The following is a 20,672-nucleotide window of genomic DNA, read 5'->3' as shown; positions in this document are numbered from 1 at the left end:
CAGTCTGCAAAACACGGATGGCATCTGTGCGCGTTCCGCAATTTGCAGAACGGCACGGACAGCCTTCAATAAAAAAGACTATTCTTGTCCGCAAAGCGCGGACAAGAATAGCACATGTTATATTTTTGTAGCGGGCCACGGAACGGAGTGCTGTCCGCATCTTTTGCAGCCCCATTGATGTCAATGGGTCCGCATCCAAGCCACCAAAACGGCGGCTCGGATGCGGACCAAAACAACGGCCGTGTGCATGAGGCCTAAAAGTTTGCATTGCTGTCTCCCTGGGGGCCTGGGGGCTGTCATGTGGATTTCCATGCAGAAGTGCTTTTCACCTGTTAACAAATCTGGGGCTGTTATGAAGAAGGGAGGTGAGTGTGTAAGGGTCCATTCACACGACCACAACTGTTTTGCGGTCCGCAAATCGCGGATCTGCAAAAGACAGACACCAGTCATGTGCATTCCGCATTTTGCGGCCCGCACATGGCTGGCACTATGATAGAAATGCCTATTCTTGTCCGTGGCTGCGGGGCAGTAGAATGGAAGCGCAGATGCGGACAGCACACGGCGTGCTTTCCACGTCTTTGGAGCCCCACTGAAATGAATGGATGCGGACCCTGAACTATGGACGTCTGAATGGACCCTAACAGAGATATATAGAGCGAATGGTTGACCAAAATTGGTTCTCCACATCCACGCAGCAGTTTATGCAGATTTTGCTGCGGGTGTTACTTGCAGATTTTGACACGGATTTGCCCCACATCTGCAAAGGGGGAAATTTGCACTGAAAATCCACCCAAACAATTCGCATGCTGTGTGGTGTGGATTTTGAAATCTCGTAAAAAATTTCTGTACCGTGTACATGAGATTTTGGAAATCGCTCTTTTTTACTTAGCCGGTGCTGTGTTACGTTGCTAACTCTGCATGTAATACGCACCGCGTGCATGTGACCCAAGTCTCCGCTATGATAGAAAGCGTCCGTTACAGTAGATCAAGTGAAATTCTGCAGCATGAGAGGGATATTATTGAGTTCATTGAAGGGTCACAGATTTATTTTCAGGAAACGGGGGGGAAAAAAACGTAAAAAAATGATTTCATATTCGCCAAACCCGAGACCCATTTTTTAGATGGCAACGTTCGGGGGTTCTTGCCTCTACTCAGTACAGAACACAGAGATGCTTTTATTATTTGGGTTGAAGCTTCGGACAATTATTTACCTATGGCGCTGACCTATTCCGCAGCGTTGTACAGACATCATCATCACTCGCTGTCCTCAGTGGAGCTACAATCTAAGTTCCCTATCAGTAGGTCTTTGGAGTGTGAGAGGAAACTGGAGTACCCGGAGGAAACGCAGGGATAACCTAAAAAAATCTGTGTCCCGTTTCCTGGAAGGCGCTGGAGCAGAGGATGAGGGTGGTAGTGGCTCTGGCTGCAACAATCATTGTTGGTGGCTATCCTCTTGCCATTGGTCCCTAGGACTGGGGCAGTGACAGGAGGACACATCCTTTCTTCTCTGGTTCTGGGGCTCCTGTCTGGTGGTAGATGGAGTCCCAACTGTACGCACTGCACTTCTCTCCCAAATAGCGGTGTATGGCTTTAGGCAAGGATGGGAGTTAAACTATTTGGAGATAGCCCCACTCTGGTGTGCTGCACATGTACAGTAGATCTTCTCCTTCGTCAGATTCGAACCAAGGACCACAACGCCGCTAGGCACCATTGCTAACCACTGAGCCACTGTGCCGCCTGGAGTTTTACTGGCGGCCTTTCTGCTCAGTAATACCGGGATTTACTCCTGTCTGCATTCTCCGCTCACTGATTGAAAGCTTCATTGTCTCCGAATCAGTATGAATTTCACGCTTTACACCCAGAGGTAAATCTCAGATTGTGGTGAGACTTGGGCGGCCATGGAGCCGATGCATTAAAAGCGACACCTTGAATGTCTGCAAATGGCGACTTTCATATCTATTGTTCTTGCTGTTAAGAAAAATAAAACAACAAAATCCCAAAATAGACCTTTTCAAAGGAGGTAGAGGCGCGACTGAACTGGGAAGAAAGCGCTAACGGGGGAGAAGGAGCTGCTGACAGCCGCGTGCCTGTGACTAGAGATCAAATACTGCAGCTAGGAGACGGCAGGGCATGATAAGGAATACGTAATGGAGATTAAACGGACACAGACGTAATGGGCTAAGCGTGTCGCTGGGATTTATCACAACCATGTTTGTGGAGTGTAGCAGAGATGAGTCTGTCACGTGTAACAAGGCTGTGGATGGGCATGGAAAGGCTGCTTATGGAGTTTCATCAAGGCCGAATGTGTTGGGATGTAGCAGTGCTGGGATTGCGGAGTGTAGTAAGTTTGTAGCAAAGATGAGTTGGGTGCACTATCGCAGGATAGAGTTGGTCAGTCATAGCACCGAGGATTTTGGCAGGTGTAGCAGAGGGGAGTTTACAATCTAGCACCTACTGCTGTCTTAGTTTTACACAAGACTGCAATTAAAGTTGGGGCTCGTTCACACAAACGTATTTTGCGTTCCGTATACGGGCCGTTTTCTGCGTTCCGCATACGGTCCGTATACGGAACCATTTATTTCAATGGGTCCGCAAAGATGCGGACAGCACTCTGTGTGCTGTCCGCATCCGACGCTCCGTTCTGTGGCCCCGCAAAAATTATGTGTCCTGTCCTATTCTTGTCCGTTTTGCAGACAAGAATAGGCATTTCTATAATGGGCCTCCTGTTCCGTTGCGGAAGGCACACAGGCGGCATCCGTTTTTTTTTGCAGATCAGCAATTTGCGGACCGCAAAAAACAACACTGTCGTGTGAACGAGCCCTTAACGACATATTCCTATCAAGTGAAGTAAAGATAATGGCCTACAGATGTAGCAGAGCTGAGTTCATTTCATATTAATCTGGCCCGTAGAGGTAGTTTATTTAGATTCTCCATTCAGATTTCTTATGGAGTTTTCGCTGAGTTTCTCCAAGTGTTGCATTCGGATTTTTACGCAGATTTGCCCCAGATATCACCGTTCCCATTGGAAACGGTAAAGTCTGCACTGAAAATCCACACAAAAAATTGACATGTGGATATCTCCCATAGCCCTCCAACTCATAATGTCTCATAGTATATACAGTTACATGCCTACCATCTAAATCCGTCATCTTGGTGGCGCAGTGTGTGGTCACGCCTGCCCATCTAAAAGATGCCCTTAAAGGATGCATTTGATTAGAAAAAAACTCGCCATCTTCTTCTTTCCAGAAACAGCGCCACTCTTGACCATTGATTGGGTCTCGTATTTCACCTCGGTCTCTGTCAATTAGATGAAGTTGAGTTGCAGTGTAAAATATGGCCTATAGACAAGAGTGGCAGCATTTGTGGAAGAAAATCTTATTTCTAATCCTATACAACCCCTTTAAATCATGTGCTTAAAGGGATCCTGTCCAGTGCCAGATGCTTCACATGGTTGCTTAAAGGGGTTGTCTGACTAAAGCAAATAGCATTTATGTTGTAGAGAAAGTTAATACAAGGCGCTTACTAATGTATTGTGATTGTCCATATTGCCTCCTTTGCTGCCTGGATTCGTTTTTCCATCCCTTCATACACTGCTTGTTTCCACGGTTACGATCAGCAGTGGCCGTGCTTGCACACTATAGGAAAATTGCCGACCTTTCTGGTGGCTGGGACCGTGGCAGCCCCCATAGGCTGGTGCTTTTCTTTTCCTTTAGTGTGCGTGCACGACCACCGCTGCTGGATTACAGGGTGGTCGTAACCATGGAAACGAGCAGTGTCTAATGTGAGGGGAAAATGAATCCAGCCAGCAACGGAGGCAATCGCAATACATTAGGAAGTGCCTTGCATTCACGTCCTCTACAACATAAATGCTATTTGCTGAAGTGAGAGAACCCCTTTAAGTTCCCCATTGTAGAAGTCCTTTCTGGCTCCAGAGCACTAAATTCATTGCAGTTTCCTCCGTAAACGTCTCCGCCGTGGCTCCCGTGTCTTGTGTGTCCTTACTCAGCAGCACTTTAGAGGTAATGACTGCAGGTGCAGGTAATTAGTCAGCCGCCTCCCTGTAATTAAGCCGGGAATAAAGCGGAGACATCTGCCTACTGCGCACTCCTTCCTGCATCGCCTTTCATTTGTCTGTCACAGGCCTGAACGTCTTCCCAGGTGAAGTGAGAATTTTGTTAACCAATTTAGTTTGGTTTCTGAGAAGTTCGGGCAACTGTGGATTTTAAGGGATTCTACAGAAATGCAGCTTCCGGCCGTTTGCTCAAGTGTAAACCATCAGGTCCTACCCTCCAATGGGAGCCGTCACGGGGAGATGATACTTTGTGTCTGCTGCCATGATTCAGATACATATAGAATGCCAGGAATCTGCTCTTAACTTTAAATATGGACACCTATCGAAAGCCAAGAGCTATAGGACTTTCACACGAACGATACAGCTTGTGTCAGAATCTGTTCAGGAACAAAAACTGATGGTTTTGCGCGAAAGTCAATTCTGTCTATGATTTGCGTTCAGTTTTGTCTGCACAGGTGCAATCCGTTTTTTGGCACGTTTTTCATGTGCGTGAAACAAAAACGGTAAACGCATCCGGATGCAATCCATTTTTCACGCACGCCCCGTTTACTTCCATGGAGCCAGGGCTGTGTAAAAAACGGATGTGTGAAAAAAATAAAGCTCATGTGCACAGGCCCAGTGCAAAGAATGGGTCAGGATTCAGTCTGGATGCTGTGTCTTTGCTTCACGCATTGCACCCGGATGGAAAACTCACTGGTGTGAAAGAGGCCTTAGTCCTATGACCTACCTGAGAAACTCTGCTCCGCTGCACAGTGTGACGCCCGTAGATGTGGAAGGAGGATTCTGGGAGTTGTTTCAGAACAGCTTAGGTGCCGGAGGTTGCAGATTCCTGATGTCGTCCATACAGCTCTCTTTAAAGGGAACCTGTCACATTGAACATGATGTCTGAGTTGAAGACTGCATGTTTTAGAGTAGGAGGAGCTGAGCAGATTGATATATAGTGGTATGGAAAACTTTCAATAAAAAAGTATTTTTATGACTGTGTATACAGAGATAGCTGTCAGTCACTGATAGGACCGCCTCCTCATAGAGGGAAGGCTGTCAGTCACTGATAGGACTGCCTCCTCATAGAGGGAAGGCTGTCAGTCACTGATAGGACAGTCTCCTCATAGAGGGAAGGCTGTCAGTCACTGATAGGACCTCCTCCTCATAGAGGGAAGGCTGTCAGTCACTGATAGGACCTCCTCCTCATAGAGGGAAGGCTGTCAGTCACTGATAGGACCGCCTCCTAATAGAGCGAAGGCTGTCAGTCACTGATAGGACCGCCTCCTCATAGAGGGAAGGCTGTCAGTCACTGATAGGACCTCCTCCTCATAGAGGGAAGGCTGTCAGTCACTGATAGGACCGCCTCCTCATAGAGGGAAGGCTGTCAGTCACTGATAGGACAGTCTCCTCATAGAGGGAAGGCTGTCAGTCACTGATAGGACCGCCTCCTAATAGAGCGAAGGATGTCAGTCACTGATAGGACCTCCTCCTCATAGAGGGAAGGCTGTCAGTCACTGATCGGACCTCCTCCTCATAGAGGGAAGGCTGTCAGTCACTGATCAGACCTCCTCCTCATTAGAGGGAAGGCTGTCAGTCACAGATAGGACCTCCTCCTCATAGAGGGAAGGCTGTCAGTCACTGATAGGACCGCCTCCTCATAGAGGGAAGGCTGTCAGTCACTGATAGGACCGCCTCCTCATAGAGGGAAGGCTGTCAGTCACTGATAGGACCGCCTCCTCATAGAGGGAAGGCTGTCAGTCACTGATCGGACCTCCTCCTCATAGAGGGAAGGCTGTCAGTCACTGATCGGACCTCCTCCTCATAGAGGGAAGGCTGTCAGTTACTGATAGGACCTCCTCCTCATAGAGGGAAGGCTGTCAGTCCCTGATCGGACCTCCGCCTCATAGAGGGAAGGCTGTCAGTCCCTGATCGGACCTCCGCCTCATAGAGGGAAGGCTGTCAGTCACTGATAGGACAGCCTCCTCATAGAGGGAAGGCTGTCAGTCACAGATAGGACCTCCTCCTCATAGAGGGAAGGCTGTCAGTCACTGATAGGACCTCCTCCTTATAGAGGGAAGGCTGTCAGTCACTGATCGGACCTCCGCCTCATAGAGGGAAGGCTGTCAGTCACTGATAGGACAGCCTCCTCATAGAGGGAAGGCTGTCAGTCACTGATAGGACAGCCTCCTCATAGAGGGAAGGCTGTCAGTCACTGATAGGACTGCCTCCTCATAGAGGGAAGGCTGTCAGTCACTGATAGGACCGCCTCCTCATAGAGGGAAGGCTGTCAGTCACTGATAGGACCGCCTCCTCATAGAGGGAAGGCTGTCAGTCACTGATAGGACCGCCTCCTCATAGAGGGAAGGCTGTCAGTCACTGATCGGACCTCCTCCTCATAGAGGGAAGGCTGTCAGTCACTGATCGGACCTCCTCCTCATAGAGGGAAGGCTGTCAGTTACTGATAGGACCTCCTCCTCATAGAGGGAAGGCTGTCAGTCCCTGATCGGACCTCCGCCTCATAGAGGGAAGGCTGTCAGTCCCTGATCGGACCTCCGCCTCATAGAGGGAAGGCTGTTGCAGCGTACTCAAGTTGTGTGCAGTAGGTGTTTCTGGGTGATGTAGTGCAATATACACTAACCTGGTACAGCTGACTCTCTGCAAGGGCAGGTATAGGTAGAAATAGTTCGTGACGCCAGTGCCAAGTAAACGGTGGCACGCCGTTTGCGGATGCAGGAATAATTTGAGGAAACGTGGTGTTAAAACAGAACTTCAACTTTTAGTAGTTTGCAGGCAGAGACAATATTGGAAACGCAGTTCCTCAGCATACAGTCGATTTTGCAATTCGGTCGATGCAGGCAATTCAGTACAGCAGGGTAATTACAGAGTGTTGAACACAGGACTTGCAGCAAAGGAGCTTGCACTCTAATTCTGTCTGATCCTGGAATACAGCATATCTTCACCAAGGCCCATTAACCTAGTTCTGGCTTTATCTCCTTGGCTATAGCTTTAATAAGTACCTCCTCTGTCTTTCTGAGTACCTCTTGCTTTCCTGATCTTTGCCTCTGTCTCTCTCAGCTTCTGGAAACTTCCTCAGGCTCTAGAAACTTCTGAGCTGTGGTCTAGACTGACTTCTGCACTCCACACTAGATCAGGTTACACTGACTTTCCCTTCCTTGTCTGGCCCTTATATAAACTAGGGCTCCCTAGCTCCCTCTAATGCCTAAGAGCTGGAATGACACCCCTAGCCGGCCTGTAAGTGCAAGTTTCAGTGACAGGGAAATACACACATTACATTACATTTTATAAAACTGACATAAAGCAACTTCCCATAATTAGGAGGGACGACAGCACACCAAGTGACCTTTGGTAGTAACGGGTATTACAACTCCCGTATACTACATACCCCACTGCTTTAAGCTGAGTACGACCTCGTACTCCATCATGGGTCTCCCAACTGGAATCTCTACCTGAAATAGAAAATAGAGACATGCAGGCATACATACATGTAATTCATCTGCATTTACATTTACATCAGGTCCAATTGGCAAAAGTGAAGGGTAGTGACAAGGGGCGTCGTTCTCTTCTCTCAGGATAGTGAATGGAACGGGGGCGCTGACCTGGCACAGCGTAACATTAGAACCAGGATAGTCCATGACAATGAATAAGTCCATGATAAAACAGTAGAAAACGGTATAAAAGTTCTTGGAGGCTCAAATAACAAACATGAGTCCGTACCCAGGTTATTTCTTATTAAATCACAGAGGCTCTCATGCGGTGGAGTCCATCTCTGGGCACAATACTTTTAAAAGAGTAAGAATCTCAGAGGCTCAGGTACTTTTGAGTCTGTCTCCGGGCACGGTTCCTTGGTAACTGGTTGCACAATAAAATGGACAGCAAAGACAAGTGCTGTAACACCCCTGATCAACCTGAAAAGGGGGTGAAGGGTAAAAGGTGCAACAAAGGAACAGGCACAACTTGGTGTGGGGTAACAAAAGCAGGCAGGAGGTCCTGGAAACAAACGTGGCCTTGCTGACTTTGTGATTTCAGTGGTCAACACCTACCACTGAGCCGTGGACAAACTGGCAGCTGCAACAAAGGACCAGCAACATAGGACTCCTGTCCTGGAAGGGTTAACATCACCTTCTGAAGAAATAAATCAAAGGCCTAGCAGGCTGATTACAGTGGCATATTGTAGCTGCTTGGCTCTGCTGGCAAGTATCGTCTGTAGTAGTCCTCTACAGGAGGATGTGCCCACATAACAGTATCAGGGGGCAGCTGCAGGGTAAAGGGGCCCCTAATAGGTATTGGCCCCATAGGCCTAGGGGTGAACCCTCTGGTGGGCCGTGCCGGCCCTGGCATAATCACTGCAGGGTGTGACATACTTGGTACCGCCGCAGCAAGCGGTCCGGTGCTCTGGGTGCAGCAATTCACGGCAATCGCGGGTCCGGTCTGGGGCACTGACGGAGCGGTGACAACAGAAGGCGGTCGGCGGGTGGTGACAGGCACCCTTACCTCATCCTTCCTCGGCGGCGTCTGGATCCTGGCGGTGTAGGTCTTACGCAACTCCCGCAACTTCTCCTCCAGCCGGACGATCTGCTCACCGATACTCTCGGTGTCGGAGTCGCTGTTCTCTGCTGGCTCCGCCGGCGCAGGTACAGTCACCGCTGATGCAGACTCGGCCTCTTCAGGTTCTGGACTTGCCTCTGGTCTCCGTCCCATCCGGATGTTCTGGAAGGTAGCACTCAATCCTCTTTGCTGCTCCAGCTCAGATAGTGTCTTCTCCCGACGTGGCAGCTCGGGGGAAGGGTAGGGGCTCACCCATTTCTCCAACACGGTTGGCTGCCAGAAGACGTTCGGCCCGATGAAGGAGCTCCGCTCCTGAAAGGCGTGATGGGCCGGCTCTGGAGAGCGTTCCGGTTCTCGCTCGCAGCCAGAGTAGTCTTCTCCTTCTTCTGCCTCCCAATCCTCAGGTCCTCGCTTCGGACGGGTCACAGCAGTCGCATAGGGGCCTCGTAGGCTCTCGGCAGGGGTGTACTCCACTTCCTCTCCCTCGCGGAGGCTGTGCTGGTACGAAGGGAGGTAGTCTCTCTTGACAGACCTTCGATTGACATAGAGGTCTCTGCCAGTAAGATAGTCCTGAATAAACCCGTAGCCACGGGATTTGTCAAACGACAGCACCACTCCCTTTCTCCTCTCCAGGCGGGGTTGGGTGTGCGTATGTCTTTCATGTATGGTCTTAGTTAGCTCCTCATACACGATCTTTGTCTGGGTATTTCGCTTGATAGCGGCCTCCCGAATCTCCGCCATCAGGGAAGACCATTGGAACGTTGGCTGAAAAAAGTCCCTCCATGAGCCATAGTAGGGCTCGGGTTCTTTCTCCCTGGTGCGGCAGGCAGGTTGCTCCGGTCCCGGAGCGTAGGCCGGTGGAGCCTCCTCTGGCTCTACACCGGTGTCGGTCATTTTTCCAATCATAGGTGCGGACGCTGCAGCAACACTCTGCTCACAATCCAACATGCTCGATCCTACTGAGGAGAGCGATAGGGTCGCGTCAATTAGAGTAGCCAGCTCCTCCCATTGCACTGGGGAGCCGCCCCCCAGGTATTCCAGTATATGGAGGGCGGTGTCCATGCTGGCAGACATGCAAATGTCCAGATAAGCCGTGGCGCCTGCCCTTGACCTTCTTCCCGCTTTTTCCTCAGAAAGGCGCCAATTTTTCCCGCCTTTTCGGGATGAAGGTGACGCAGCAGTAAATTCAGCAAGCCCAGCGGCCATCTTTAGGTACAAACGCTGTCTATTCACTGACGGCAAGCAGGAATGTTTAAAGTCCACAAAACCACACTCCAATGCAGCGATTTTATTCCTCTGTGCAGCGCAATACTGTACAGCGCTTTTTAGAAGTTTTTGACACACTTTGGGTATGATTTTTAATCCACAAAGTCCACTTGAATAAAACAGGAAAATGTCACTTTGGTCACAGGGCAACGGTATAAGGCACAAAGTTCACGCTTCTTGCACTAGAAAGCGTGCGTATCCTGTTCGTGGAACGCCAAAAGAGAAGTGCAGCGTACTCAAGTTGTGTGCAGTAGGTGTTTCTGGGTGATGTAGTGCAATATACACTAACCTGGTACAGCTGACTCTCTGCAAGGGCAGGTATAGGTAGAAATAGTTCGTGACGCCAGTGCCAAGTAAACGGTGGCACGCCGTTTGCGGATGCAGGAATAATTTGAGGAAACGTGGTGTTAAAACAGAACTTCAACTTTTAGTAGTTTGCAGGCAGAGACAATATTGGAAACGCAGTTCCTCAGCATACAGTCGATTTTGCAATTCGGTCGATGCAGGCAATTCAGTACAGCAGGGTAATTACAGAGTGTTGAACACAGGACTTGCAGCAAAGGAGCTTGCACTCTAATTCTGTCTGATCCTGGAATACAGCATATCTTCACCAAGGCCCATTAACCTAGTTCTGGCTTTATCTCCTTGGCTATAGCTTTAATAAGTACCTCCTCTGTCTTTCTGAGTACCTCTTGCTTTCCTGATCTTTGCCTCTGTCTCTCTCAGCTTCTGGAAACTTCCTCAGGCTCTAGAAACTTCTGAGCTGTGGTCTAGACTGACTTCTGCACTCCACACTAGATCAGGTTACACTGACTTTCCCTTCCTTGTCTGGCCCTTATATAAACTAGGGCTCCCTAGCTCCCTCTAATGCCTAAGAGCTGGAATGACACCCCTAGCCGGCCTGTAAGTGCAAGTTTCAGTGACAGGGAAATACACACATTACATTACATTTTATAAAACTGACATAAAGCAACTTCCCATAATTAGGAGGGACGACAGCACACCAAGTGACCTTTGGTAGTAACGGGTATTACAACTCCCGTATACTACACTGTCAGTCCCTGATCGGACCTCCGCCTCATAGAGGGAAGGCTGTCAGTCACTGATAGGACAGCCTCCTCATAGAGGGAAGGCTGTCAGTCACAGATAGGACCTCCTCCTCATAGAGGGAAGGCTGTCAGTCACTGATAGGACCGCCTCCTCATAGAGGGAAGGCTGTCAGTCACTGATAGGACCGCCTCCTCATAGAGGGAAGGCTGTCAGTCACTGATAGGACCGGCTCCTCATAGAGGGAAGGCTGTCAGTCACTGATAGGACCACCTCCTCCTAGAGGGAAGGCTGTCAGTCACTGATAGTGCAGTACGCAGCCCTGCAGGGTGAGCAAATGTGAGGTCACGGTTATTTGGCAAAACGAGGGTTGCTCTTGGTACTCAGTTTTTATATACCCTGGGCAAACGTACAGCAGTGATGGAGAGGCTGGCACATGGATTCTCTGGGGCTCTCTGTGTATAGGGACCAGGCCAGGTGGTAGGTGAGGTGCCCTAGGTGTTGTAGGTTTAGTGTGCCTGTGGCAAGATCCCTTAAAGTTTGTGACGCCAGTGCCGGTAACGGTGGCACACCGATTTCTTGCAGTAATAAGTGAGGAACACACGTTGCAGTGAACCAAAACTTCCTTTTACTGAACAGGTTAACTATTTACAGTCTTTGGTCAGTTCCACATGTGTAAGATGGTGACAGGCAGGCTTTACATCAAATGGCAGGCAATGTTCTTTGCAAGATACTCAGAGGGTTAAACACTTACAGATCAGGCTGCACTTTTCCTCAGAATCCTGTCTGTCTTTCTCCAAGGCCCGTATGCCCTATTGCTGGCTTTATCCTTGGTTAGGGAAAACTTCCTCTCGTATATGTCTCCTTGCTTTAAATATATCCTTCTGCCCTTCAGCTCTCTGTTTGGCTGGAAACGAACTTGGCTCTGCACTGTACTTTTGTAGGAACTTGGTTTCTCAGGAGGCAGACTCTTCTCCTGGTGGCAAACTAGAAGCCTGGGCTAAGGTGCAAAACTTGGCTTCTGAACAATCTCTCTCCCTTCTCTCTGGTCTGGACCTGGCTATTTATACTAAGGGGTTCCCTAGCTCCCTCTACTGTCTAGGAGGAGGAACTACACCCCTAACAGGCCTGGTACACAGGAGATAACATAAATAACATGACAATTCACATTAAAATGCAATATAAAATACAATGACCATGTTCCACAGGAGGTGGAGAACAACGTGACCCAATTGACCCTTGTGTAGTGCCCACTCTTACGTAGTGGGACACTACATACACCGTTGCTTTGAAGTTGCCTTCCTTTTTGTGTCCGGTCACAATAACGGGAAAAAGATGGATCCAGCACTGGAAACAATGTAAGGCAATGAAAAGGGATGAGCGAAGTTGATTCACATAAGTTTGTTTCAATACTGTACGGAGCGAGTGCTCCGATGAGCTGAAGTTATTACTTCGCAAAGTCTCACAAGACTTCGCATAATAACTTCAGAAATTGATTTATACTGTAAAAAAACATTGCCCGAACTCTGGTTCGGTTCCAAGTGGTACCTTGGAACTGAACCCGAGTTTCTGAAGTTATTATGCGAAGTCTTGCGAGACTTTGCAAAGTAATAACTTCAGCTCATCGGAGCCAATACATTCTAATACTGTATGTAGCTCTTGCTCCGTATAGTATTGAAACAAAGTTTTATGCGAATTTTCTCATCCCTAGCATTGATGACAGATCCGTTTTTAAGTACCCTAAAAACTGGATCTGTCATTCATTGACTTTCAATGTATTTAGTGACGGATCTTTTTTTTTTTTTTTTTCCAGTTTTGATTTCACACAACCACACGCTAATGTGCAATCTTAAAACAGATCCATTCCGGTATTGAGATCTTCTGTCAGATCTCAATACCAGAATTAACAACACAAGTGTAAAAGCAGCCAATGCCCCACCCCTGAATAAGCAGGAACTATCTGAAGAGTTGACTCAATCTTTTTTTCTGTTGCAGTGTTTGGATTTGGGACGGAGAACGATTTACAAATTGACATAATTTCAGAGCTGGAACTTGAGAATAACACAAGAGGGATTACACAGGTTTATGGAGCTCACAATGGCAGCAAAGCCTTCTTATTTCATGGTAAGTGTTTCTGCTTCTGAGACAGCATCCTCTGTACTAGCTGAAATTCAGCTCAACAAATCAGTAAAAATTCTAAACTGCATATTTCATAAACCAGATATTTGGGTTAGGGTTTTATTATGAATGTAAAATCAAACATTTTCTTTACCTTCAGAAGAGATTTCTTATGTGCTCATAAGTCTCTGTTGAGCAGTGTAGTTTATGCAAGTTGTAGAATATAACTTCTAGAATACTAGCCCATGTACTAGAATAGAATAACTATAATACTGCCCCTATGTACAAGTATATAACTACTATAATACTGCCTCCTATGTACAAGAATATAACTACTATAATACTGCTCCTATGTACAAGAATATAACTACTATAATACTGCTATGTACAAGAATATAACTACTATAATACTGCTCCTATGTACAAGAATATAACTACTATAATACTGCTCCCATGTACAAGAATATAACTACTATAATACTGCCTCCTATGTACAAGAATATAACTACTATAATACTGCTCCTATGTACAAGACTATAACTAATATAATACTGCTCCTATGTACAAGAATATAACTACTATAATACTGCTCCTATGTACAAGGATATAACTACTATAATACTGCCCCCTTTACATGGGTATCTTCCTCTGTGTGACACATACTGGTCTTGTTTGCTATACATCTGTATGTGTGACTGGCTCTTCTGGTTATAGGACTGTGTGGAGCTTCTGGGGACATGTTGTCTTTACTGTTCAACAAATATTTCACATTTTCTTATCTGAAGCGTTTCTTTGTTTCTCTGAGTTTTCCTTTAAGATTCTAATAGTAGTCTCTGTATCCATTGCTGGGTTTTTGGCTTTCTAATAGCTGGAGCCTACAGCCTGTTAGTTATATGGAAGGGGGTTCTTCTGCAAATTTAAATAGACATATTTATTATTATAATTTTTTTAAGAAATAGACATTTAGGTGAAGCTATTAACTTTTCATTTTTAGTAAAAAGGCAAATTTATAAACTTAACTGTGGGCAGTCTATTGAGGTGTCCAGTCTTCAGTTTTTATCTGAATTCTCTTCAAATTAATTTTAAAATAAATGTTTGTATCGGTCAGAGCTCCAATCTTCTGTTGCACAGCTCCAAATACTCTACCTGGATATAAAGAGACATGCTAAAATTCTGTCCACCACTAGAGGGAGCTCACTTCATACAGGTTTATACAGCACCTTTTAAATCTCTCTTCAGCATACTCCCCCTAGTGGTGCCTACAGGCAGACAAAATGTTATCTATATGAAATAAATCAGCACAGAATCTTTAAGGAGAATAAGGGTCCAACAGGGGGGCACCACCAATGAGGCCAGGGGAGGCGATCGCCCCAGGCATCACCAGGTAGGGGCAAAATTTGCATTGGGAAGGGGGGGGGGGGGGGGGGGCATTTCAGTTTTCGCCTCAGGCAGTAGAAAGGCTAGACGCACCCCTGGTGTACAAGTGGGTGGGAGCCAGGTCAATTAGCTATTTGCCTCCATTAGTTCTTTTGGTGTTCCATCAGTCTGTCCTACCTACAGTACAGACCAAAAGTTTGGGCACACCTTCTCATTCAAAGAGTTTTCTTTATTTTCATGACTATGAAAATTGTAGATTTACACTGAAGGCATCAAAACTATGAATTAACACATGTGGAATTATATACATAACAAACAAGTGTGAAACAACTGAAAATATGTCATATTCTAGGTTCTTCAAAGTAGCCACCTTTTGCTTTGATTACTGCTTTGCACACTCTTGGCATTCTCTTGATGAGCTTCAAGAGGTAGTCCCCTGAAATGGTCTTCACTTCACAGGTGTGCCCTGTCAGGTTTAATAAGTGGGATTTCTTGCCTTATAAATGGGGTTGGGACCATCAGTGGCGTTGAGGAGAAGTCAGGTGGATACACAGCTGACAGTCCTACTGAATAGACTGTTAGAATTTGTATTATGGCAAGAAAAAAGCAGCTAAGTAAAGAAAAACGAGTGGCCATCATTACTTTAAGAAATGAAGGTCAGTCAGTCAGCCGAAAAATTGGGAAAACTTTGAAAGTAAGGGCTATTTGACCATGAAGGAGAGTGATGGGGTGCTGCGCCAGATGACCTGGCCTCCACAGTCACCGGACCTGAACCCAATCGACATGGTTTGGGGTGAGCTGGACCGCAGAGTGAAGGCAAAAGGGCCAACAAGTGCTAAGCATCTCTGGGAACTACTTCAAGACTGTTGGAAGACCATTTCAGGGGACTACCTCTTGAAGCTCATCAAGAGAATGCCAAGAGTGTGCAAAGCAGTAATCAAAGCAAAAGGTGGCTACTTTGAAGAACCTAGAATATGACATATTTTCAGTTGTTTCACACTTGTTTGTTATGTATATAATTCCACATGTGTTAATTCATAGTTTTGATGCCTTCATAGTCATGAAAATAAAGAAAACTCTTTGAATGAGAAGGTGTGTCCAAACTTTTGGTCTGTACTGTAATTATTCAATGAATTTTGGCGGTAGACATAATATACAGCTGGCCAAAAGCTGATACAGAGCATTTAATCATTTTCTATACTAATCTTGATTTCATCATGTCTTATGCTCCAGTCATATCCAAATCAGCCTGTTGCCCTTCAAGGGAGATAAGATAACAGTAACTCATTAAAGGGGTGATCCCATGACTAATGTAAAAAAATCAAAATCAGACATCATATAGTACATGACAATATCTTTCTAACAAAGCCAGACCAGCCCTGTACATCACATGGATCCAGAGATCTCCTCATTCATTTCTCTGCTAGATTTATATCAAACTGACAGCTCAGGGGGCGTGTCCATTCTGCTGGAGCTCAGGGGGCGTGTCCATTCTGCTGGAGCTCAGGGGGCGTGTCCATTCTGCTGGAGCTCAGGGGGCGTGTCCATTCTGCTGGAGCTCAGGGGGCGTGTCCATTCTGCTGGAGCTCAGGGGGCGTGTCCATTCTGCTGGAGCTCAGGGGGCGTGTCCATTCTGCTGGAGCTCAGGGGGCGTGTCCATTCTGCTGGAGCTCAGGGGGCGTGTCCATTCTGCTGGAGCTCAGGGGGCGTGTCCATTCTGCTGGAGCTCAGGGGGCGTGTCCATTCTGCTGGAGCTCAGGGGGCGTGTCCATTCTGCTGGAGCTCAGGGGGCGTGTCCATTCTGCTGGAGCTCAGGGGGCGTGTCCATTCTGCTGGAGCTCAGGGGGCGTGTCCATTCTGCAGGAGCTCAGGGGGCGTGTCCTTTCTGCAGGAGCTCAGGGGGAGCGTCCATTCGGCTGCAGCTCAAGGGGAGCGTCCATTCGGCTGCAGCTCAAGGGGAGCGTCCATTCGGCTGCAGCTCAAGGGGAGCGTCCATTCGGCTGCAGCTCAAGGGGAGCGTCCATTCGGCTGCAGCTCAAGGGGAGCGTCCATTCGGCTGCAGCTCAAGGGGAGCGTCCATTCGGCTGCAGCTCAAGGGGAGCGTCCATTCGGCTGCAGCTCAAGGGGAGCGTCCATTCGGCTGCAGCTCAAGGGGAGCGTCCATTCGGCTGCAGCTCAAGGGGAGCGTCCATTCGGCTGCAGCTCAAGGGGAGCGTCCTTTCGGCTGCAGCTCTCTCCCTATCGCAACTCAGGAGGCAGTTGAAGAATGAAACTGAGCATGTGTATCCATCTGTGAGCCGGACAAAGAAATAAGAAAAAGAACAAACAGCAGGTGGCGCTATACAGATGCATTATATTGAATAGCTCAGTGACTATGCTAACTTTTTAATCACATGCAATTACAAAAGAAATCAGATCCAGGAACTGGTTTGAAAACTGTAGAATATTTTTCATGTGACAACCCCTTTAAAAGCTAATTTATAGGCCCCATATGTGATAACAAAGTGCAGCTAAATTCTGGTGCTGTTGCCATTTCTAACGAGCAAAATTTTGAATGCGGCTCTGGATGTGACTGGAGTAGAAAACCTCAAAGAATTATGTAAGTAAAGCTAACCATTATTTAACCGATTAATTCTAAAAATGTCTACATGCAGATGCTGGCCGTGAACAGTACTTTCCCATGAGTCCTTGCTGTATTTTCTTAAGATCGTCAGTAAGTGGAAGGTCATATTTTCACGAGGCCTTGTGACGGTGCCGCAGCGCTGCTCGCCGTGATTAATGGTACACAAACTCTGACAAAACCAAAGGGAAGATCCTCGAGGCGACGGTTAAGAAATAACTAGTGAGGGCCCTCAGGAAGGTGTCACTCATAATGAATGTGCAGTAATTGGTAATAATTTCACAGGCATTACATTAATCACCCGTCCAGTGCCAAAGAACAGCTATCAATTATTTCTGTACGCACGCGGAAAATGTATCGGCAAGGCAAGCGTGTGATATACGGACTGTGCCGCTTCAGACTGGTGATTATATAAAGGTCAGACATGTATAATCCACCACCAATTTATAATACACCACACCGTAATCCAAAAAACCTCTGTATAATCTAAAGGTTAGCTAAACAGGGGGCCGTGACTCTGTAAACCGTGGGAGGGCTACGGATGTGAAAGGAACACAACTACACTGACCAAAAACATAAACACAACACTTTCGGTTTTGCTCCCATTTTGCATGAGCTGAACTCAAAGATCTGAAACATTTTCTACAGACACAAAAGACCCATTACTCTCAAATATTGTTCACAAATCTGTCTGAATCTGTGTTAGTGAGCGCTTCTCCTTTGCCGAGATAATCCATCCCACCTCACAGGTGTTGCATATCAAGGTGCTGATTAGACCGCATGAGTATTGCACAGGTGTGCCTTAGACTGCCCACAATAAAGGGCCACTCTGAAATGTGCACAGTTTTGCCTTACTGGGGGAGGGGTCAGAAAGCCAGTCAGTATCTGGTGTGGTCGCCATTTGTCTCGCGCACTACAACACATCTCCGTGGCATAGAGTTGATCAGGTTGTTGATTGTGGCCTGTGGAATGTTGGTCCACTCCTCTTCTGTGCGAAGTTGCAGAATATTGGGAGGAACTGAAACACGCTGTCGTATACGCCGATCCAGAGCGTCCCAAACATGCTCAATGGGTGACATGTCCGGTGAGTATGCTGCCATGCAAGAACTGGGATGTTTTCAGCCTCCAGGAATTGTGTACAGATCCCTGCACTATGGGGCCGTGCATTATCATGCTGCAACATGAGGTGATGGTGGTGGATGAACGGCACTACAATGGGTCTCAGGATCTCCTCACGGGATCTCTGTGCATTCAGAATGCCATCAATAAAATGCACCTCTGTTTGTTGTCCATACGCCTGCCCATACCATAACCCCACCTTGGGCCACTCGATCCACAACGTTGACGTCAGAAAACCGCTCACCCACACGACCCCACACATGCTGTCTGCCATCTGCCCTGAACAGTGAAAACCGGGACTCCTCCATGAACAGAACGCCTCTCCACCGTGCCAGACGCCATCGAATGTGAGCATTTGCCCACTCAAGTCGGTTACGACGACGAACTGCAGTCAGGTCCAGACCCCGATGAGGACGACGAGCAGATGAGCTTCCCTGAGACGGTTTCTGACAGTTTGTGCAGAAATTCTTTGGTTATGCAAACAGATTGTTGCTGCAGCTGTCCGGGTGGCCGGTCTCAGACGATCATGGAGGTGAAGATGCTGGATGTGGAGGTCCTGGGCTGGTGTGGTTACACGTGGTCTGCGGTTGTGAGGTCGGTTAGATGTACTGCCAAATTCTCTGAAACGCCTTTGGAGACTGCTTATGGTAGAGAAATGAACATTGATTGCACGGGCAACAGCTCTGGTAGACATTCCTGCAGTCAGCATGCCAAGTGCACACTCCCTCAAACGTTGAGACATCTGTGGCATTGTGCTGTGTTATCAAACTGCACATTTCAGAGTGTCCTTTTTATTGTGGGTAGTCTAAGGCACACCTGTGCAATACTCATGCTAATCAGCACCTTGATATGCCACACCTGTGAGGTGGGATGGAGCTCCTGAATCAAATACTGTAGAAATGTACGGAGAAAATGTATGTGCACAGTGACTGCACCAGCAGAATAGGGAGTGCAGCTCTGGAGTATAATACAGGATGTAACTCAGGATCAGTACAGGCTAAGTAATGTATGTACACAGTGACTGCACCAGCAGAATAGGGAGTGCAGCTCTGGAGTATAATACAGGATGTAACTCAGGATCAGTACAGGATAAGTAATGTATGTACACAGTGACTGCACCAGCAGAATAGTGAGTGCAGCTCTGGAGTATAATACAGGATGTAACTCAGGATCAGTGCAGGATAAGTAATGTATGTACACAGTGACTGCACCAGCAGAATAGTGAGTGCAGCTCTGCAGTATAATACAGGATGTAACTCAGGATCAGTACAGGATAAGTAATGTATGTACACAGTGACTGCACCAGAAGAATAGTGAGTGCAGCTCTGGAGTATAATACAGGATGTAACTCAGGATCAGTACAGGATAAGTAATGTAAGTACACAGTGACTGCACCAGCAGAATAGTGAGTATGTTATGTACAGACACTGAACGAGTAGGGGGTGGAGAAGTGTTGTTATGAGCGCTTAGAGCCTGAGAAGTAATAGCCAACCAGCAAAATTGTTAATGCAGCTCTAGATGTGACTACAGGTGTTAGGTAGCCTCTCGTGGTTGCTTTTTTATTTTTTTTTTAATTTTTTTATTTTACTATAATCAACTTCACCCTTTGACAGGTTGCTCTTGCATGCTGCACTGTATTCCCCTGCACAGATGGTAATTGTAGTCCTGCAGGGCTGACAGCGTACTTTTCCATCCCTTTTTCTCTGGTTCTGGCTCTGGCTAAGAAGTTCTTGCTGAGTTTTTTTTTTTTTGTTATAAAATCCCATTTTCTATTCCATGGCTTCACATCTATGTGAGAGGTTACCTGCAGAGCTGCAATCTTGAATCCCCCCACTTCCCTTCTGTTCTGTAGACGAGAAAACAGGCAAACAACTCTGAGATCCATGCAAATGTGAGACGCTGCTGTGCCGCCACACGTACAGGAGACCGTTCAGGACAAAATTTCATTTTTTATTTTTATTTTTCCAGCTGAGCCTCCTGGTGAATTGCCTTTAACTTGTATTATCTGTAGGGAAGTCGCTGCAGAAAGTCAGGGAAATGCTGCACGGTGATCTGACAATTCAGAAAGAAAATGGAAATTTTGCTGCAAATTCATTCCAAAGTAAAAGAAAAAACATGATGATTATAGGGGTTTTCTAAGATTACAAAAACAAATTCTCCATCACCCCTTGCCTAGTGGAAGCAGCAGCACAGAGCATTTCAGGAGAGGAGTGTGCTGCTATTTTGGGGGCTGTGACCTGTGCTTTTATGTCATCATGTTAGTGATGAGAGGACTGCGTGTGACATAATAGAAGGATAAGAATGAAGACAAGTAGGAGGTCCCAAATGAACATTAAGGAGCCCCAACAGCACAGAGTGTTTCAGGAGAGGAATATGCTAATCTTGTGGCAAGTCCTAGGCTGAGAGTTAAATGGAGCAAGAATCTCTCAGCAGAGGCGGACTGGCCATAGACCCTACAGTCAAATTTCCCAGTGGGCTGATTCCCAGCCCAAGCCCTGATGC

The 20,672-nt window shown here is 47.1% G+C and overlaps 1 protein-coding gene across 2 annotated transcripts in view; it reads left to right on the top strand.

Annotated features, from left to right (window-relative positions):
- NELL1 (neural EGFL like 1) overlaps positions 1-20,672 on the top strand; it is a 596,336-nt gene that overhangs the window by 35,469 nt on the left and 540,195 nt on the right. For both annotated transcript variants that reach the window (XM_040409754.1, XM_040409753.1), the window contains exon 2: positions 12,932-13,060. In XM_040409754.1, the coding sequence (XP_040265688.1) occupies positions 12,932-13,060 (129 nt within the window). The remainder of the gene's footprint in view (positions 1-12,931; positions 13,061-20,672) is intronic.

The sequence above is a fragment of the Bufo bufo genome, chromosome 10 (assembly GCF_905171765.1).
Source record: "Bufo bufo chromosome 10, aBufBuf1.1, whole genome shotgun sequence".
NCBI classification, from domain to species: domain Eukaryota; kingdom Metazoa; phylum Chordata; class Amphibia; order Anura; family Bufonidae; genus Bufo; species Bufo bufo.
The sequence above is the reverse complement of the archived record's forward strand: the minus strand, read 5'-3'. Positions and strand labels throughout refer to the sequence as shown.